An 18,726-nucleotide genomic window follows, 5' to 3' on the forward strand; every position below is an offset into this window, starting at 1 on the left:
AATCTTGACCTTAAAGTGACAAAGTCTGAAAATGATTGGAGTTCATGATTCCAGCGGGGAAAGCCATAAAAGAGACTACCCAACAGTTCCTAGATCTCTGGCGCTCTCCTGATTCTTGTCCTTTCAGAGTTCTAGTTCCTTAGCTTCTTCTCCTTTCTATGAGCTACTCCATATCCTTTCAATAATTGAGACAACTGATTGCTATCAAAAACACCCTTAAATTATACACCCCTGAATGCTCTCCTCTTAACTTCCCAATTTCTGTTAGTGATGCTAAATATTCTATCATCTGAGCTGAAAACTTCAAGTCCATTTTTGTGTTTCCTCTTCCCTTGACCTTATCCAATCCATTGACAAAATCTGTAGACCCTAACTCTCCAGCTTCCCTTGATATTTCTCCCTATCGAGCTCCATAGCCACCTCTCAGACCCACAATCCATCTGTCTTAGAGAGACAGTGTAGTGGAAAGATCAAGGGCTTCAGATTCTCCCAAAGCCAGGTTTAAAAACTGGCTTTTCTACTTGTTAGCAATGCTACCTTGAACAAGCTAATAAACTTCTCTGAGCCTTCATTTTTAAATAATACCTACCTCATATAGTTATTATAAATGTTAAAGATTATAGGGATAAAATTCCTTATATGGATTATGGTCTATAGTTGACACTCAGTTTGGCTCCTGTTGTTGTCATCAGTTTCACTGGTTTGTAATTGATCCCTGCCTCCATTTTCTCTCCATTCCAATACTTTTGATATGGTAATGCCAGATTAATTTTCATATATATGCACATTTTTTAATTCATGTAACTTCTTTAAAATAATAACTTTCAAAATTCCCCTTTATTTAACAAATTAAATTCAGGCCCTAATTGCTTATCAGTCGAGGTCCCCATGATACCTTCTACTATTCATTATTCAATCTGTATCCAGGATAAACAGAATCTCTGACTCTTCCATGAACACACTCTGCTTTTTCTCTCTTATATTTGTTTGTTCACTCTTTTATCTCTATATTACTGTCAAATTTCTACTATGTTAGAATCTTATATGAGTAAATAAATATAAAACAGTTAAAATAGTGCCTGACATACAGTAAATACTCCTCAGTACATGTTACCTGCCATTATTACCACTCAGTGCCTATGAAATGCAATGCATGAGGGCAAGAGGGGAAGGGTGAGGGAATTATATCTAACTGTTAAATCAGTAAGAATCAAAATCCTATCTATTCTGGGCTCTAGGAACATAAAGGTGAATAAGACATAACCAGTGTCCTCAAGGATCACAGAATAGAAAGGAAACAGATACATAAATATGAGAATACTATATGTAGACTATGTACAGAGGCATTTTGAAAGTCTTCCACAAGGTCTGGCAAATCTCTCACACATATTTGTAATACATGATTTTAACTGTTGGTATAAAGTATCCTACTTATTCTTCAAAGGCCATTTCAAATCCTTCTTCAGCCATGAAGACTTTTCCCATTCCCCCAAGCATGTGACTTTCCCACCCAAGTATATTGTACCTGTCTTAGAACACTTACCACTGTTTATGTACTTGCTGTACTCATCTTACTGAATTGTAACCCTTAAGACAAGAATTGTGTCTTGTTCATCTTTATATACTCTGAAGTATATAGCATCATGTCCTGCATACCATAAGTGCTCATAAATGCTTTTAAATTAAATGGCATTACCTTCAAAGGACTGCCCAGTTATTTTACTTTGGTGAACATTATAAAAAGATAATTGTCTCTTCCATAGGTAATCCATGCAGTTGTTTCTTTCCATTAGCATGGACTACTAATACTGGATTATATCACAACATCAATTACAAGCATTAAAATATATCACTGTTTCTACATTTCTATATTTCTCTTAGGTCAATACTTTATTGGATAATAGTTCAATTCAGAAAGTGACTCTATTTCTTTTTAATGACTTTTCATGATTTCTTAGTAGGTATGAATTATATGACTCACTCAAGCCTTAAAGCCTTATGCTACCTAGATTTACTTGCTTATTTCTTTTTTTGTTATTGTTGCTTCTAAATAACTAACACCTTTTTTCATTTAATTTCTGTAGGTAAATGTGAATGCAAGGAACAAGTGTTAGGAAACTCCAAGGCATTCTGTGGAATGAAATATTCATATGGTAAGTCTGAAGTCTTTGAATGCTTCTAAGAATCTATTCAGACTAAGTACAAAGAGTGTTTTAGGAAATGGAACACCTAGTGTATAACATCCCCCGCCTAAATCAGAGCATTAGTCTTATACAATAATACTAAACACAGTAATCTGGCCTTGGCCTAGATTTTCCTAATAGAGATGGCATTGAATGTCCTGGTGAGGGCAAGAGGCTTGTAGAGCAAAGGCAAGGTTATCCTCCTATGAGGAGAAAAAGCAAAGAACAAAAAGAAAAATCCATGATACATAAACCTTTCTTATAGATGCTTCTTATCTCAGTAATCTATCTAAAAGGGAAGTCTCTAGTCACTTGAATGATTCCTGTGGCAGTTTATCAGGTAACACTAAGCAGAAATCAGTTTAAAGCAGTATTTCATAGAGATTAAGAGCTCAGGCATTGGTCTCAGATCTACACGGGTCTGATTTTTGGTTTAGTGAGTGGGTTACTTAACCTCTCCAGACTTCCTTATCTATAAAACAGGGACGATGTTACCTTCCCCGTGAAATGAGATTTTGGAAAAGCACATGGCACATTACCTTGCATATACTAAATGTTCAGTAAATGGTTGGGAGGAAGAAAAGGATATATATTTTTGAGGTACTGAGACGAGCTGTCTGCCTGAGTTTCTTCCCTGTCCTCTCTGTCTAGAAATTGTTCTATCTCTCAAATAACAGGAAAATGTAGCATATAGACAAAGAAAACCATCATTTCCCTAAATAAAGACTGTTTCTATCTTCAAATTCTAAATAGCTTTTTGTTTGCTATTAAGTGTATTAAAGATACCCTATCTTGCCAACATATGCTTGTGTCTAGGCTTTTTATTTGTTCCATACTTTATAGGGCCTGAAATATGCATTACAATAAAGAGAAAATTTTAAGTCATGATTTCTAAAACCAAGTGTTTACGTTCTTGATAACATTGTATTTCATCTCATAAGAGATAAAAAAGTAAATGTTAAAAACCTCATAAATCTTATCTAAAATTACATGCATATTTCCCTCCTTTAACTTGCCAACTTGACTAAATAATAGAAAAAAACTTTTGAAATGCATAGTGCCTAATGAACAAAAATCCGTTTAGAAGGAATGGTATTTACTATCTAAAGAAAAAAAGAAAAGAAAAAAAAAGACCAATTAGTTCAAAGTCAGTCAGTTCAGTGGAAATATCAACTGGTTTTCACTATCACGTAGTTCAGTAGGTCTCTGACTGAACTTACAAACAACCATATGGGCATCTTTTAATGCAATGATATTATTTTCTGCTTACAAGAACTTGAATGCTCTTAATGATGTAATGAAATACTTTGGTCTTATTAAGTGCAACATACCTACAGACTTGGAGATAAAAGTTTTCTCCTTCACTGTCCCTTTCTTTGGCTTAAAGGAAAAAACTTGATTTATTTGATTATTCCTTTAGCAAATACTTAACTGAACTATCGTAATGAAGAGACATTGTCCCTGCTCTCTTTGAGCTTATAGTCTAGTGAAGAAAACGTACTTCTTGAGCGTTGGCCATGTGTGAGGCACTATGCTATGCACCCTTCATGCAACTATCTCTTCAGGATTCTAATCCAAACTCTAGCTATAGTCAACCAGGCATGCAAACTTGAGCAGTTCACTACATTTCTTAAAACTTGCCTCCTTATACATAAAACAAAACTGGATGAACTCTTAAGACCCCTTAGAAGTCTAACATTTGGTGATCCCATAAAGACAGCTGTCGTTGACAGCCATGTTCTCAGGATATGGGACCAGCTAGGATAGGGTTCTCTCATTACACACCATCTTCCATCAAGATATAGATGAGCCAGTAAGAACTCTCTTACTAATATAGAATAGTGCATCCAGTGTTTCTTAGGTCTTCTTTCTTCCCCACCGCAACTTATTCCATTACTTAATTCCCGCCCCCAACATCCATTTCATAGATGTTAGAGCACAATAGACTCATGAGTCATATAGAACACTGGAGCTTTGCCCTCATGTGGAACAGCCTCCCTAACCCCACTCAGCTTGCATTTTACACCAGTGGAAGCTTAAGTAATCAATAGTATTATTTAATCTCTTGAGAATATTTTAACTATATCCTGGCAGTAACATTTGCCCTTTGTCATAATGTTATACACAGTTAGCCAGAAGAATATAATATAGTTAGAATCTAAATAAAAATCAGGATATAATTCTACTCCCTATGCAACTTCTTTCTATTTTGATTTGATAGCTGAATGTGTTTAAGATTATATTTGCAGTAGGCAAATGGCAATGAGTAGCAGTTGAAAATGTCTAAGAAGGAAGAGTATAATTAATATTAATGACATGAAGCCAGTGCAAAATCGATGATTTTTAAAGCAAATTTCCACATTCTCGTCATCATTAATTCACTTTTCCATTGTACTCTGAAATGCATATTTAAGTTGTTCAAACCGCAAAAGATAATATGAAATTCTATGCATTTTTGACTTTTGGAATTGTGTTGTTACAGTGATAAAAATAAAGATTCTATCAGCTCATGATAAAGGATCTCATGCTGAGGTCAATGTGAAGATAAAAAAAGTCTTAAAATCTACCAAATTGAAAATTTTACGAGGAAAGCGAACATTATATCCAGAATCATGGACTAACAGAGGCTGCACTTGTCCAATCCTCAATCCTGGTGAGCATTAGACTTTTCTAGTTATTAAACTGCCTTGTCTCTGCTGATTTGCTGTTTGTCTTACATTCTCTGAACCACAACTTAAATAAACTCAGCAAGAACATCTCTCCTTTTCACATCTGAATTCTGGGGAAAACCCAAATGGAATTCTTTGAACTGACATCAAAAAATTATTTCTCTTCCAGGTGCTCTATTAAAGTATATTTTAAAATCCAGCAATATAATATCCTCTGTCCTGAAAGAGAAGTCTCAGATTGGTTCCAGGTGTCAGTAGCACAGAAAGCACTTTCATGAATTTATCTGCCACTAACACTTTATCTGAAAGCTAGGTCCTATTACCGTGCCCTGGGTAGAAGTTGCTCCCAAAGGAAGTTCAAATGCAAAATTTCATCTGTGCAAATAATATTGAATTCATTTTTACTATTGTATGAGAAGCATCTGTTTCTCCTGGAGAGAAAACAACTCTCAAGTTCTCATTATCTTGTTTTTCATTAAATGATCATTCTGGTTTCAAACTAGAAACAGCAGAAATAAACAAACAAGCAAAGGAAAAGAAAAAAAACAACCCTGTAGACTCTTAGAGAAACTTGGAATGGAGTGAAATTTGCAGCTCAAAATGTTATGGCAGAGGTAGAGACAAGCAAGTAAGCATGGAATCCATACCTTTACACTCTACAAGTATACTCTTCATATTGTGTCATAAGCTGCTTACTTTTCTCTGTCTCCCTCCTTAAATTTAAGGATGGGATTTAGATTTTTGCCCATAGTGTCCCAGTACCTACCATTAGTACCCAAATAATAGTAACATAGTTCCCATATAGTAAGTTCTAGCAAAACAAATAATATTTTTAAAAATCCTCTATTTCCCTGTTTCTGTAGTTGCCATCTGTGTTTCAATGGCACTGTTGAAACAGGTGCATGATTTCTCTTCTGGATATAATTCCTTCCATATATAAGTCCAGGAAACCACAGTCATATTAGTAAGAAGTCACTTGTGGTCTTTGATAAATAAATTTGAAAGAAACAAACAGATCAATGAGAGAGAAAAAGAAAAACTATCAATAAAATATCCCCCCAACCTAAACCACCTGAACAATGATATACAAACTCTTGATTTTAGTTCTACTATTAACTAATCTTTCCCACCTTTTTATGCCCCTTCAGTATTTTAATCAATTTAAATGTTAATAAAGAAAAGCAAACAAGTCATTTAAAAATAAAGTTTCTAAAAACAAATGAGGTCATCAGAGTCTTAGATTTTGAATACGGGAAATAGTCATTAATCTGCGTTCGTTTTCCCAACCATCTGTGTACAGAGGCTCTTTCTATAAAGCACTTTCTACTATCTTGGCAAAAGAAAAAGAAAAAAAAAAATCTGCCCAGTTTTTTAGCAAGACATTAAAAACAAAAGCTTTGACCATCTGAGCCACCCTCCAGGAAGTGAACTATACTTCCTAATCAGATTCCTGCCAAACAGTCAAAGAATCAACTGATTTCATCACAATTGAAAACATAAACGTAATTATTCAAAGAATTCTTGAAAACATGTTTACTTGCTTTGAAGAAAAGACTGGAACCTGCCAAAGCAAAACCAGACACTCTTTCATTTCACTTTGTTTTTTTCATTTTTACAAGTTCAATAGCTAAGGCCAAAGAAAGCTGATAAGAAAATTCTGAAACCTTACACATCAACTTGCTTCCTTTGCTACTTTTGAAAGGGAGAGATCTAAATGGGCATCCCTGCAAATTCATTTATTCCTACATTCATACATTTACTCATTCATTAATCATATATTTTAGAATGTCAAGACTAGCACTGAAATATTATATTTTCTTTTTTTATGGGTATAAAATAAAATTTGTGCCCTCAAGCATGTAGCAAAGTAGATGTCGGAAGCATAGAGATAGGAAAATAAATTGTAAATGCTAAGAAGCAATGCAACAGATAACATTGCTTTCCATGATAATTTTCGGCTTGATGCTGCTCCATATTTTATGGATTTATTCAGTATCATTTTTATTAGTTCAATTTATATTTATACTTTAAATTAATGGCAAATTCCTATAACATGTGTTCTATTTATAGTTTCAAAGTAAATTCATTTAAAATACTAGACTTAACATTGAAGTTTCCTAAAAATTATTTATTGTATTTTTAATGAGAATTTTACTATTTCAGAGATGATACATACAATATCAAGAACATTATATTTTAACTAGTCTGTTAATTAAATATTGGGATTCATTTTCATGCAGAGCTAAAGTTACCCTTTAAAGAATTTTAAATACCTTTTAATCCATGTGACTTTTGTGCTCTCCAGTGGTTAACCCTCTTTATGTCATAATTATCTTTTCCTTTTATTTCTCTTCTTTGGAAAATACCATCATAGCTATCTTTAAATTTAGGATTGATTTATTTTAATAATCTTTTAAATAATTTGCATCTTAGTGCAAATCCTTCCATACCTTTCTCTGTGCACATATATATTGTATTTTTTAACCAAAATGAAATCTTAGTATATGTTCCATTCTGTAACCCACTTTATTCAGTTAATGATCTTTACCTTCAATTTTAGTTTATTGTCACTAATACACAGACCATATCCAATTTCCCAACTGATTCCAAGGTGTTTCATAGAGCTGGTTTGTCCTTGCTAGTAGTCAATCCAGGATCACACACTGTATCTGGTTTTCAGGTCCCTCAAATATCTTTTATTCAAGTACAGTTCCCTTTTCATTGTTGTTGAAGACATATTATTGTTGAAGAAACCAGGCCAGCTGTCCTGTAGTTTATCCTATCCTTCTATATTTGTCTGGTTGGTTCCTTGTGGTGTCATTTAGCTTGTCCCTCTGCCTCCTATATTTCCTATAATCTCTAAAGAAAAGTTTGATTGATTCAAGATAAACATTTTGACTAGAATTCTTTCCACTTTATGTTGCATATTTCATGTTGTGTACTTCATGTTAAATCACATCAGAAGATATATAATACCTGAATGACCCACCATCAGTGTTGCTAAACTTGACCCTTGGGTTAGAGTGATAATGACAGTCTCTCCATTGGGCAGTTTTGTTTTCCCTTTTGAGACTACAAAATAATGAGTGTGGTGTTACTTTAGTCACTATACAAACATCAAGTTTCTCATTAACTATTCACTTAATGATTTTATCACCATTGGTAATCCCTTCCTGAACCAATAATTTCATTAGAGTTTGAGAAATGATGTTTTTCTAGTCTAATTCCCTTCATTTATTAGTTGACATTCTTCTGTAAATTGACATTCTTCTCTTCCAAGCTGAGCTATTACGTTACCATGAAATACAATTCTATTGTAAAGGTCGGATAAATGCTAAATTCTTTCCTTTTAATTTCTATTTCAAAGTAAGGAGTGGTTTTAAAGACCTGCCTCAAAAGATGACAAATTAATTTTTCTCTTAAATTTTCTTTTTTGAATATCATTTTGGAATTATGGATTTTTGTTGATTTGGTGTGTTTCAATACACACCATTGTGTTTCTTGGCGCTCAAATTATCTCGACTTCAATAAGTTATAACCTCTTCTTGCTAACTCCTGTATCCTTTTAAAATTATCCCCAGGATTATTTGAAAGCTTCCTTGTTCAATCAGATATCCCATGCCTTCCTTGTATCTTCCTGCCCTGGACCTAGGATAAGCCATTCTCCAAGAAGCCTTGTTTTGTTTTGTTTTTAGTGAGATCTGTTATTAGAGACCACTGCATGTCTCTTACAGAAGTTCATTACTACTGGGATGACATTTTTTCTAGGTCATTTCAGTGAATAAACAAGAATATATAATATTATATATAAATATAATTATTATATAATTATATATATATATATATATATATATATATATATATATATATATATATATATATATATATATATAAACCAGGAGTTTAAATGGATATTTTCTATTGAATTTTAACTTCTAGTGTTTTCTCTTCATTTGAATTTAAAAGTATACGTCTCTTTAAAGTTCAGCATAGAGAATATAGTCAATAATGTTGCAACAACTATGCATAGTGCCAGGTGCATACTAGACTAATGGAAGGGATCACTGCACAAATTATATGTACATGTCTAACCACTGTGTTGTACACCTGAAACTAATATAAAATAATATTGACTATCAACTAAAACTGAAAAAAATAACTTAAAAATAATAGTTTCCAATAACCCCCCCAAAAATAAAAATATATGTCTCTTTATCTTACACTGGAAATTTTTATTTTATAAACATAATTATTTATTTGCCCCATCCTATAATATTAATAAAAATTGTTTCAAAGCACCAATATTAATATCACTACAAACATCTACCGAGGGAGAGTATCACATTTCTTTTTATTAATATACAGCTAATGAAACTGTCTTTTCATTTTGTGCATGTGTTTGTTAGCCAAAATGTTTTTTAATTTGAAGCCTTAGAAGAATTTTGAATTACAAAGTCTGGTCAATTCTTACCACTTTTTTGTCAAATGTATGACAAACAAACATCCTATATTCTTAAAAACATATCAACTTTATATAGAGAATATGTGTTATTTTATATAATCCATAGTTCTTTTCCAATATGTTTTCCCAAATGGTTGTTAAACTTTTATAAAATCCTCCTTAATATGTACACAATACTTGGTGAGTTCCCAAGGAATACTGATTTATAGTAGTTAACTGTTAAGTCCCATGGAATCCTTACTTCTTTACCACAGAGGGTGGTCCAGTATAAAGTTCTAAAATCAGACAGACCTGAGCTTGAGTTAAAGTCCTGCTACTACTGAGAGTCACTAAACAAGCTTCTTCATCTTGCCAAGACTTGAGTTTCCTCATTTGTAAAACAAGAAGAAAAACAATACCTATTTCATAAGGTTATTTTCAAGATTAATGAGATAATACATGTAAAGCACTTAGTAAATGCTTAGTAAATGCCAGCTGGTATTGTCTATCACTCCCCATCTTGACCATAAATATATAAAACTGCTGAAGTCACATCTCCTCTCTTCAATAAATTATGATATTATATAATCCCTTTTGTTCTCTTTTAGGTTTGGAGTACCTTGTAGCAGGACATGAGGATGTAAGAACAGGGAAACTAGTTGTGAATATGAAAAGTTTTGTCCAGCACTGGAAACCATCTCTTGGAAGAAAAGTCATGGATATTTTAAAAAGAGAGTGCAAGTAGCAATAAAGGTGTATAGCACATAATGGCACTTCTCTATGTAGAAACTACAAACAATGGAAAGGAGACCTCAAAAATGAAACTGGAATTGTTTTTAAGTGCCAAAATGTATAGAAATTTTCCAATGCATGGGTCTTGTCTAACCTTTCTCTTTCTCTTTTGGGCCCATGTTTAAAAATACTTTTTTGCATGAAGAGGAATGAAAAATCCTATGCTGATACCTGTTTTCTATGGAACTGATTGTGAAATTCATAACTATTAAGAATATTTTAATAGCAGTATATTTAGCAATAATCCATTAAAGGCAAAACATGTAACAAGGACTCTTCCCAGCTTCAGATATGTTACTACTTACATTTGTACTACTTAAAGTAATTAATGAGATTTTAAGGAATCCCCAACCCTTCTATCAGAAAAGGTGTTTCTTAAAAAGAGCCTTCTCTTGCGTGGTGTGTGTGAACATTGGTCTGTGGGGTGTTAAATGGAACCTCTCCACATGCATGTAGTGTTTCTTTGTATAAAGCACTTTAATACCTACCACTTGTGTTATGAAAGTTTGGAGACTGCTGTGGACAGAAAGAAAAGCGTGTGTAAGAAAACCTGCTGAAACAGAAGAATTACCACTACATGTGAACAAAAGTGACTGTATAAAGGAAGTGGTACTATTTAACTCTGAACACTTGGAGAAAGTGTGTGAAGATGCAACCTTAAAGAAAATGTTTGCCTGAAGTCCAGGTTCAGGCCAGAGGTTAGATTCCACATATACTGGCCATGATGAAACTTTTTTAAAAACTTAAGAAAAAGAGATTTTAAAATAAGAAAAAAGAAATCGTAAGTGTAGAAATATGCTTTGGTAAAGAGGAAATGGACTTTAAATTTTAAAAAGCTCATTTATTTGCAATGCACTTGTATACACTTCAAAAATTATTATAGACACAGAATTTGTTTTATTTGTGTGTTTAGTATTTAAACCTGAATATTGAAACAGTTTCCTCCTTTTCTTTATTAACAGTATATGGTCATTTATATTTACTCATATTTTTGACACAATGTATGTTGTGATAGTTCACCAAATTACAGTTTTTCATTATTGTTCCTCTTCTGTACCCATGCGTAATCATTCTACATATTTTCTTCTGTACTTGAATATACAAAACATGAACCACAGTGCCATAAGATTAACTTCATATTCAGAACATATTTTTTTCCTGAGGTCCTGTGGACTTGCAAAAAATATATATATATTGCTTTGTTAATTTTTTTATATGTAATAAAGAAATATTATCTCCTGATCTTTGTCTCATTTCCTGATCAACTCTTTCAGTGATGCTAAAGGTTTTAATGAGGGAACTCAAATCTAATTCCTTAAATTAAGAAAATCAAACAAGGGACTAGTGTTTCTGCTGTTACTCTGGGGTTTGGGGCTGGAAAAGATGCTAATTCAAAAGAGTTTAGCTTCTGCAGCCTTTTTCATCAGATGCACTGCATTTATTTTTTATATTACATTTACTTTTTAACTAATTTTAAAAGTAAGAAATGTTCATTGTTGAAAATACAGAAAATCTTAATGGGAAAAAAACACCTATATTCCAACCATCCTGTGATAACAGCTGTTAGCATTTTAGTGTCTATGTTGTAGACTGTTTTCTATGCATATACATACCTTCTATAGAATTAGAATTATACATTTTCTTATGAAATCCACATTTACCACCTGTAGCATGTTCCTCAGCTTCTTACCTAGTCCTGTCTTATCCTAGCAGGTGGAATGCTATCTAGTAGGGAATGATTTACAAGCAACTTATAAAACATGTTGGTAAGTAAATCATACCCCCAAAAATATCTTAAATACATCAAATATAGGATTTTCTTACGTGTCAGAATTGCCAAGTTGCCTTCTCTTCCATTTCACTTTATCTGAAACAACTATTATCCATTAAAAATCCAAATAATGTCTTTTTTTAAGAGTAGAAAGATGTCCACGACATATTAAGTGGGAAAAAAAAAGTGCAGAACAATACAAATGATATTAGCCCCACTCCAAAGACACATTTGTAATATACACAGTGTTTTAAAAGTTCTGAAAGGTAGACAGATTATAGCAGTACTTGTCCTTAGAGGGGAAAGAGAGAGGTAGATTTTCCCTTTTCATTTTGCATATATCTGTATTGCTTGACTTTCTTTTGTTAATCATGTACTACATTTGTAACTTGTTTTTTAAAACAATTAAAATGCAATCAATTGTTGTAAAAGCATGTTCAAGAAAAATTATAACTTAAAGTTTAATTTTGTCTAGTTTACCAAATTGTTGGGCCTCAAATGTCTTCCCAGTCCTCCTGGACCAGAATCTCCTAGTTGCTCTTTCCAGCACCTTTTCTGGCAACATTCCAAGAATATATAATCATTGGTACAATCATGTCTTAAGGTCACTGGTATATACTCATTTCTTAAGGTCTTGATTCTCAAATCAGTTGCAGCCCTTCCACTGCAGTTTTCATTTCTTATGAGTATCATTTGGCTTCCAAAGTGAAAAAAAGAAAAAATCCCGTGTTTCCCATTTGTAAAAGTAAACAACGAAATGGAGTGCAAGCTAGCCGTCGCGTGACCCCATTTCCATTCCATAATTCCATCATTCTGCCACACTTCTATATACACTCTCTCCTCTTTGGCATCTTTCAAAATAACCGTCTGGATACCAAGGCAACAGAGTCAAATAAAACTTCCATCTATGGCTGCATACAAACCTGAACACTTCCTTCAAGTGCTACTGGGAAAGTCTCTGCCCCCAGAGCTTTACGCCCTGTGCCATGGGGCTTATTAGTCAACAGATTAGTTGCATAATCTCCACATACCTCTCTGTAAAATTTGCCTGAGGTCAACCCCGTCAGTGCCCTCTCATTACATCACTTTCCCCATAGAGGAATGTTACTAATACTTAGTATTTGATGCAATGGAAATTCTCAATAATCGGATAATCTTTTAATAGTGTCCACTAAATGAGGTCAAATCTGTGGGGATGTGACCATGAGTCCAAAAGGCAGCACCCAGCTGGCTATATTAAACAGAGAGCAAGGCCTATTATGGGTAAACATAGCTCTTTGGGATGCTTTGGATTCTGGCAAAACAAACCCTTTTCTGAATGATCAGAGACTTATCAACTCTAAAGGGTGGGAAAAAGAACCTTGAAAATTCCTGTGCTACTGTCCCTTTGCCACTCCCCTGGAATGCCTGCGAACAAGAAGCGTGAGCCCCGCCTGGGCTGCTGGGGAGTTTTCCAGAGGCCCCAGGACTGAGCTGTTTTTCTGTTCATTGTTTCAATGATAAGCAGTCTCCTAACCTAACTTTATCAAAGAGCCAAAGTTACTCAAGAATTATTTCCCACAGCTTGGAAGGAAAATATTTATGAATAAGCTCAATTTTGCAAGGGAGATTGGTATGATAAAAATGGAATAGAAGCAAAGGGGTGTGTGCCTTGGATGACTGATGTTTTTTTTAAAGTCTCTCAGAGAATGATTTATCTGAGAATACTTTTATTTATTTATTTATTTATTTATTTATTTATTTATTTATTTATTTATTTATTTATTTATTTTAAGATTTTATTGGGGAAGGGGAACAGGACTTTATTGGGGAACAGTGTGTATTTCCAAGACTTTTTTCCAAGTCAAGTTGTTGTCCTTTCAGTCTTAGTTGTGGAGGGCGCAGCTCAGCTCCAGGTCCAGTTGCCATTGCTAGTTGCAGGGGGCACAGCCCACCATCCCTTGAGGGAGTCGAGGAGTTGAAGTGGCAACCTTGTGGTTGAGAGCCCACTGGCCCATGTGGGAATCCAACCGGCAGCCTTCAGAGTTAGGAGCATGGAGCTCTAACCGTCTGAGCCACTGGGCCTGCCCTGAGAATACATTTTTTTTTTTTTAAATGATGCCCTTGTCCCTGTTTTTCTACCCTTTCACTAAAGGAATTAAAGCATTTCTCTACTTTTTGAGCATTACTGACTGTTTGAGAACTGCAATTTTTTTAAAATGAAAAATTCTCTGATTTATTATTAGTCAGCTCATACTGAACAATTTATTAAAAAGCAGAATGTTAGTCACAAGAAAGAAAGAAATATGCACTGGGCCAAATAGGTATTTTCAAACTGTGAGATGCATATTTTGTAAGAAGAGGGTATTAGTAAAGGCTGAATACAACTCCAATTTCTTAATATGTACTCACAGGTGAGTGACCATGTTCTGAAGTATGATCACTAATAATGAATTTATAAATCCAAGGATATCTAAGATTTATTAGGAATGATCAAATTATAGTGTGCTTATTTGAACAAAGAGGATTGACAGCCAGGCAGGGAACCTTGCTTTCCTGAAAGAAAAATAACCACTGTCAGCAAATTTTCACAGTGTGGCAAAATGGTCTACTCAGAAACTCCCTGGACACATCCATCTCAGCCAGGACATCACCTAGGATTTCAAACTCGGTGAATAAAAAATGAGAAAGATAATAACATCAATAGCAATCAATAATTAAGAGTTTACACCAAGCTATGTACTTTTTTAAGTGCTTTACATGTATTATTCTCATTTGATCCTCCTAAGTACCCTTGAAGTGCATGCTACTATTATGTTCATTTCCCAGATGAGGAAACTGAGGCACAGAGAGACTAACTAAATTGTCCAACAACACTCAGCTAATATTAATTGTGGAAATTGGATTTGCACCTAAGCATTCTAACTCTCAGAGTTCATATTTCCACTAAAAGGGAATTCTGGCATTGAGAAAGGAATCCATGTGAGGTGGTACCAACTATGACATTTTCCTCATTGGCTATTTCTTTTAGATCATATTTGAGGGAAGAGCACCGAAGGTCAGCATTTCTCCCACTGTCCTTCTCCATACTCCATATTATAATGTATCCTAATAGTCTAGTCTGTGATTACATAATTTTCTACTATCTTTCTCATTATTACATTGCCATTAGGGTAATACTGCTTACCATAATTTACGCTAAGATGAAAGAGTAACAGTCCATTTGTTACCTTTGCTCTTTTCCTCTTGGTCGGGTTTCCTGAACTCCATGTAGGCAGGAGGTCTGCTTTTGCATTTATAAATAGTGACCCTGAATAAACTCAGCAGCATTTCAAACCGATGCTCTCAGTTTAATTTTAGAAAATTTAAGAAAAAAATGTTTTTGCCACGTACTGAAATGAAATTTTAAAGTTATATTTTACAAAGTGCATAGTCAACAAAATAGTTACTATCAATAGCATTGCCTAAGAGTGTTTTTCAACATGTGTACTCATCATAATAGTGGTTATTGCTTTTGCCTTACTAGGTACCAGGTGCTGTGCTAAGCTCTACACGACTTACCTCCTTACGAAGTCTGCACTATTATTAGGTGGAAACTGAGGGCCAGGGGACTCAAACAATTTGTCTAAAGTCACAAAGCAAGTAAGCAGCAAAGCTAGTATTGGAACCCTGATTTGCTTACCTCTAGAACTCATACTTTTAACTTCTATGATCTATTGAAACCTCTACACCAATCATTGTCAAATAACATGCTTATAAAAATCAGGAGACATGGTTGTTAAAATGCAGAGTCCAGGCCCCTACCTCAGAACACCTATTTCAGAAGGTCTGGGTGAGAACCCACATACAGGTGGTCCCATAGACAAGACTTGAAGAAGCGCTGCTGTAGACACCCCTACAGAATAGTCCCAAGAGTATTACAGATTTCTTCATTAGCTCTGCTTCTGCAAATGTATCTATCTCCCTCTGGTCATACATCTACTTGGCCTTCATCAAAAATATTATTTTATGAATAACAGAATCATTGAACAAGTTATGGTTATCCAAGAACTAAATAGTGGAACAGTGGAACTGAAAGGAGATCCGCCAGTTTCTATGGACCCTGCTTCCTAACCTGGCCTTACACAGAATTGTGAAATACCTAAATTGGTCTTTGCTATCTTAGCTCCTCCATCCAAGTTGGGCAATACCCTCGTAGGTGCTTTGGCTTCGCATGGCTCAGAGTCTACAAGAAGACAATATACAAACTCTATAAACTCCCGACTTCCCTGTCAAGATGCTGCTCTTCACCAAGAGACTGATAAATTGATAAGACACAATAAATCATTCTGACGAGATACTCTCCGAGATCCCCTCCTTCTCCCTTACACAATGCTTCATTGACCCAAATAAACCATGCGTGTTTGCAGAAAACTTTCAATGAGTGATTGATTCTTATCCTGGAAATTTCAGGCACTGATGGCAGGCCAGTGATGGAGATATTTTTGGTCGGCTGGACCTTTTGATGCCTCATAAATCAGACTGCTTAGGCAGCTTCCTAATTTCCCTTTAGGCAGTGCCAGTCCTGCTCACATGTTCAGTTGTACTCCACTCAGAGGCTTAAGAAGTAAGGAGAAGGGTGAAAAAGCAGTGACATTGGGAAAGGAAAATATAGGGGATAGCCTAGCTGACCCTCTCAGAAATGAAGATTCAAGTCACAAATACAATAATAATCCACACATATTTCACATTTTTCTTTCCCATTCCTGTAAATGAGAATTAAAATTCAGGATAACATTTTCCTTGATAGGTATGGGGAGAAAAATCAAGGAGATGTACACTGCTTGCATCAGAGCCAATGGAATTCCTTAACCTTAGAAATACTCATGTTACACACACTTTCGTGTTCCAATCTCTTAACCATGGAGACTTGCCCAGCAGTGACCTTCAGCAACTAAGAGAGCTATTTATGACAATTGAGAATGCACAACTCTGTGTTCTCTGCCTTTGATAAACGTTACATCAAGCAGTTTGAAACAAAAACACAGTGAACACATTTTTTTAAATGCAGTATTTAAAAGTACACTTAATTAACATCCTCCAAAATTTTACAGGTTTCACCAAATGTATCAAGAAAGAAGATTAACTTTAGGAAAGACCCCCGTCCAAGTTTTCACGTGCCCCCAAATGTTATCCTACTAGGATTAGGTAAAAGGTTTTTGAGAAGTGGTGTTGAAAGCCTCATATTGTCCATGGTTGATTTTTCAGGACTCCAATATCTTTATGAAATGTATTTTCCTTTCTTAAGCAGAAATAAAATAACACATGTGTGGAAACAGAACAATAAATGCTCTACAACATGAGGAGTTCTTTATAACCCATTTTTATGGCAACAAATAGATGCCTGCCTTGTCTTACTCTCCCATTGAGTAGGTAGTCCATTTGGTAAATTACTAACAGAAGCAACATGACTTACGGAAGGGTAGTGGGCAGGAACAGCATTTTCTGTGCCAAATACCATTGAAATCATTACCTCAATTAATCCTCAGAACAATCTTTTGAAGTAAGTGTTATTATCTCATTTTACAGGTGGGGAATGTGAAATTATGAGGAATGGAGTAACTTGCCCACGGCCAATAACTAGCTGAGCCAAATATTCAAAATAGGGGTCTATCTTATTCCAAATTCTATGTTCCTTCAAGTGCATCATGCTGTTTTAAAGCTGTGAGTTCCTTTCTCAACATCAGTTGTTAGATTGTAAATCTTCATTCATGAATTTACCAGCTATTTCCTATGACCGTCCTATCCAGGGGGCACTGTTCTGGGCCCTGGGGACAGAGCAGTGAACAAAACAAAACCCTACTCTCATAGAGCTTGCATTCTAATGTGGGAGGACCTTCACAAGATAGCTATAATAATCCCTGCTCTTTGTCCAGACTGTAGGGCTTCTTTACGGAGCACTCAATGGCATAAATTATTTAAGAGAAATATTCTTTTTTCACCACTAAAGGAAAAATTCAATGCAACAGACCCCATCACCTTGATTGTATTGAACACTGTTTTCCTCCTGATGAAATGAAAGCAATAAATGACTAAATTCTTCAGAGTGGAAAGCTGGTATAATTGGCTAATGACCACAAAGCAGGCGTTTTTTGAGTTACACTAAATGCCTGGAGGGAAAGAGCAGAATTCTTCCTCCCACCACCCATTATGCAGTTGACAAGGTCCTGCTCTGTGCACTGCTCATTAATTTTCTTGTTGGCTTTAAAGATTTACAACAGCGCTGTCGACACCCATGCGTGAGAAACACAGGGGTCCTCCTGTGCCCAAGCCACGGAGCACTGGCCAACTTGGCTTCCCACAAGCCTACTGGGGGCCCATCCATCCCAGAGTCATGGTAGCTAAGGAAGATTCACTTGCCTCTATGAGAAATAACAGTGACCATAATAGAAAAAGAAATTCTAGGCATTCTTTCAAGCCTTTGGGAACTTCCAGCACATTCCAGCTATGAAAGAATTTAAGTCCCTCCACTCATGTCAAAGTTCCAGCACCATCCCTGTGTGTTTTGTATATTTAATAGACCAAGGCCTAGTAATTAACTCTACAAATTCTCTCCCTGCATTTTTTATCATGAACTGCAAGCTGATTCGATAGGGGAGGTCAATTTGGAATTTGGCAAATTATCCTCAGGCTTTGGGCAGTGACAGATTTCAGAGATTTGAAGATTCCCTATATAAAGCATAGCTATTCCAGACATTTTGCCAATCATCAATGACCTGAATGTTTTTCCAAAATATTTTATTTCTTAAGCTTTGGAAATCTATATCCATGACTACTTATGTCTGTTGTAAGGAGAAGTCTTCACTCCTTTCGAGGTCCAGAAAGTCAAATATTCTTGTGTCCTTTTCTAGG

At 35.0% G+C, this 18,726-nt stretch overlaps 1 protein-coding gene across 2 annotated transcripts in view; it reads left to right on the top strand.

The window, feature by feature from the left end:
• Window positions 1-12,281, top strand: part of NTN4 (netrin 4) — a 96,661-nt gene extending 84,380 nt beyond the window's left edge. For both annotated transcript variants that reach the window (XM_081060396.1, XM_081060395.1), the window contains exons 8-10: window positions 2,085-2,153; window positions 4,666-4,836; window positions 9,902-12,281. In XM_081060396.1, the coding sequence (XP_080916522.1) occupies window positions 2,085-2,153; window positions 4,666-4,836; window positions 9,902-10,038 (377 nt within the window). In that variant the 3' untranslated portion in view covers window positions 10,039-12,281. The remainder of the gene's footprint in view (window positions 1-2,084; window positions 2,154-4,665; window positions 4,837-9,901) is intronic.
• The last annotated feature ends 6,445 nt before the right edge of the window (window positions 12,282-18,726 follow it).

The sequence above is a fragment of the Rhinolophus hipposideros genome (assembly GCF_964194185.1).
Source record: "Rhinolophus hipposideros genome assembly, chromosome: 9".
Classification (NCBI taxonomy): Eukaryota; Metazoa; Chordata; class Mammalia; order Chiroptera; family Rhinolophidae; genus Rhinolophus; species Rhinolophus hipposideros.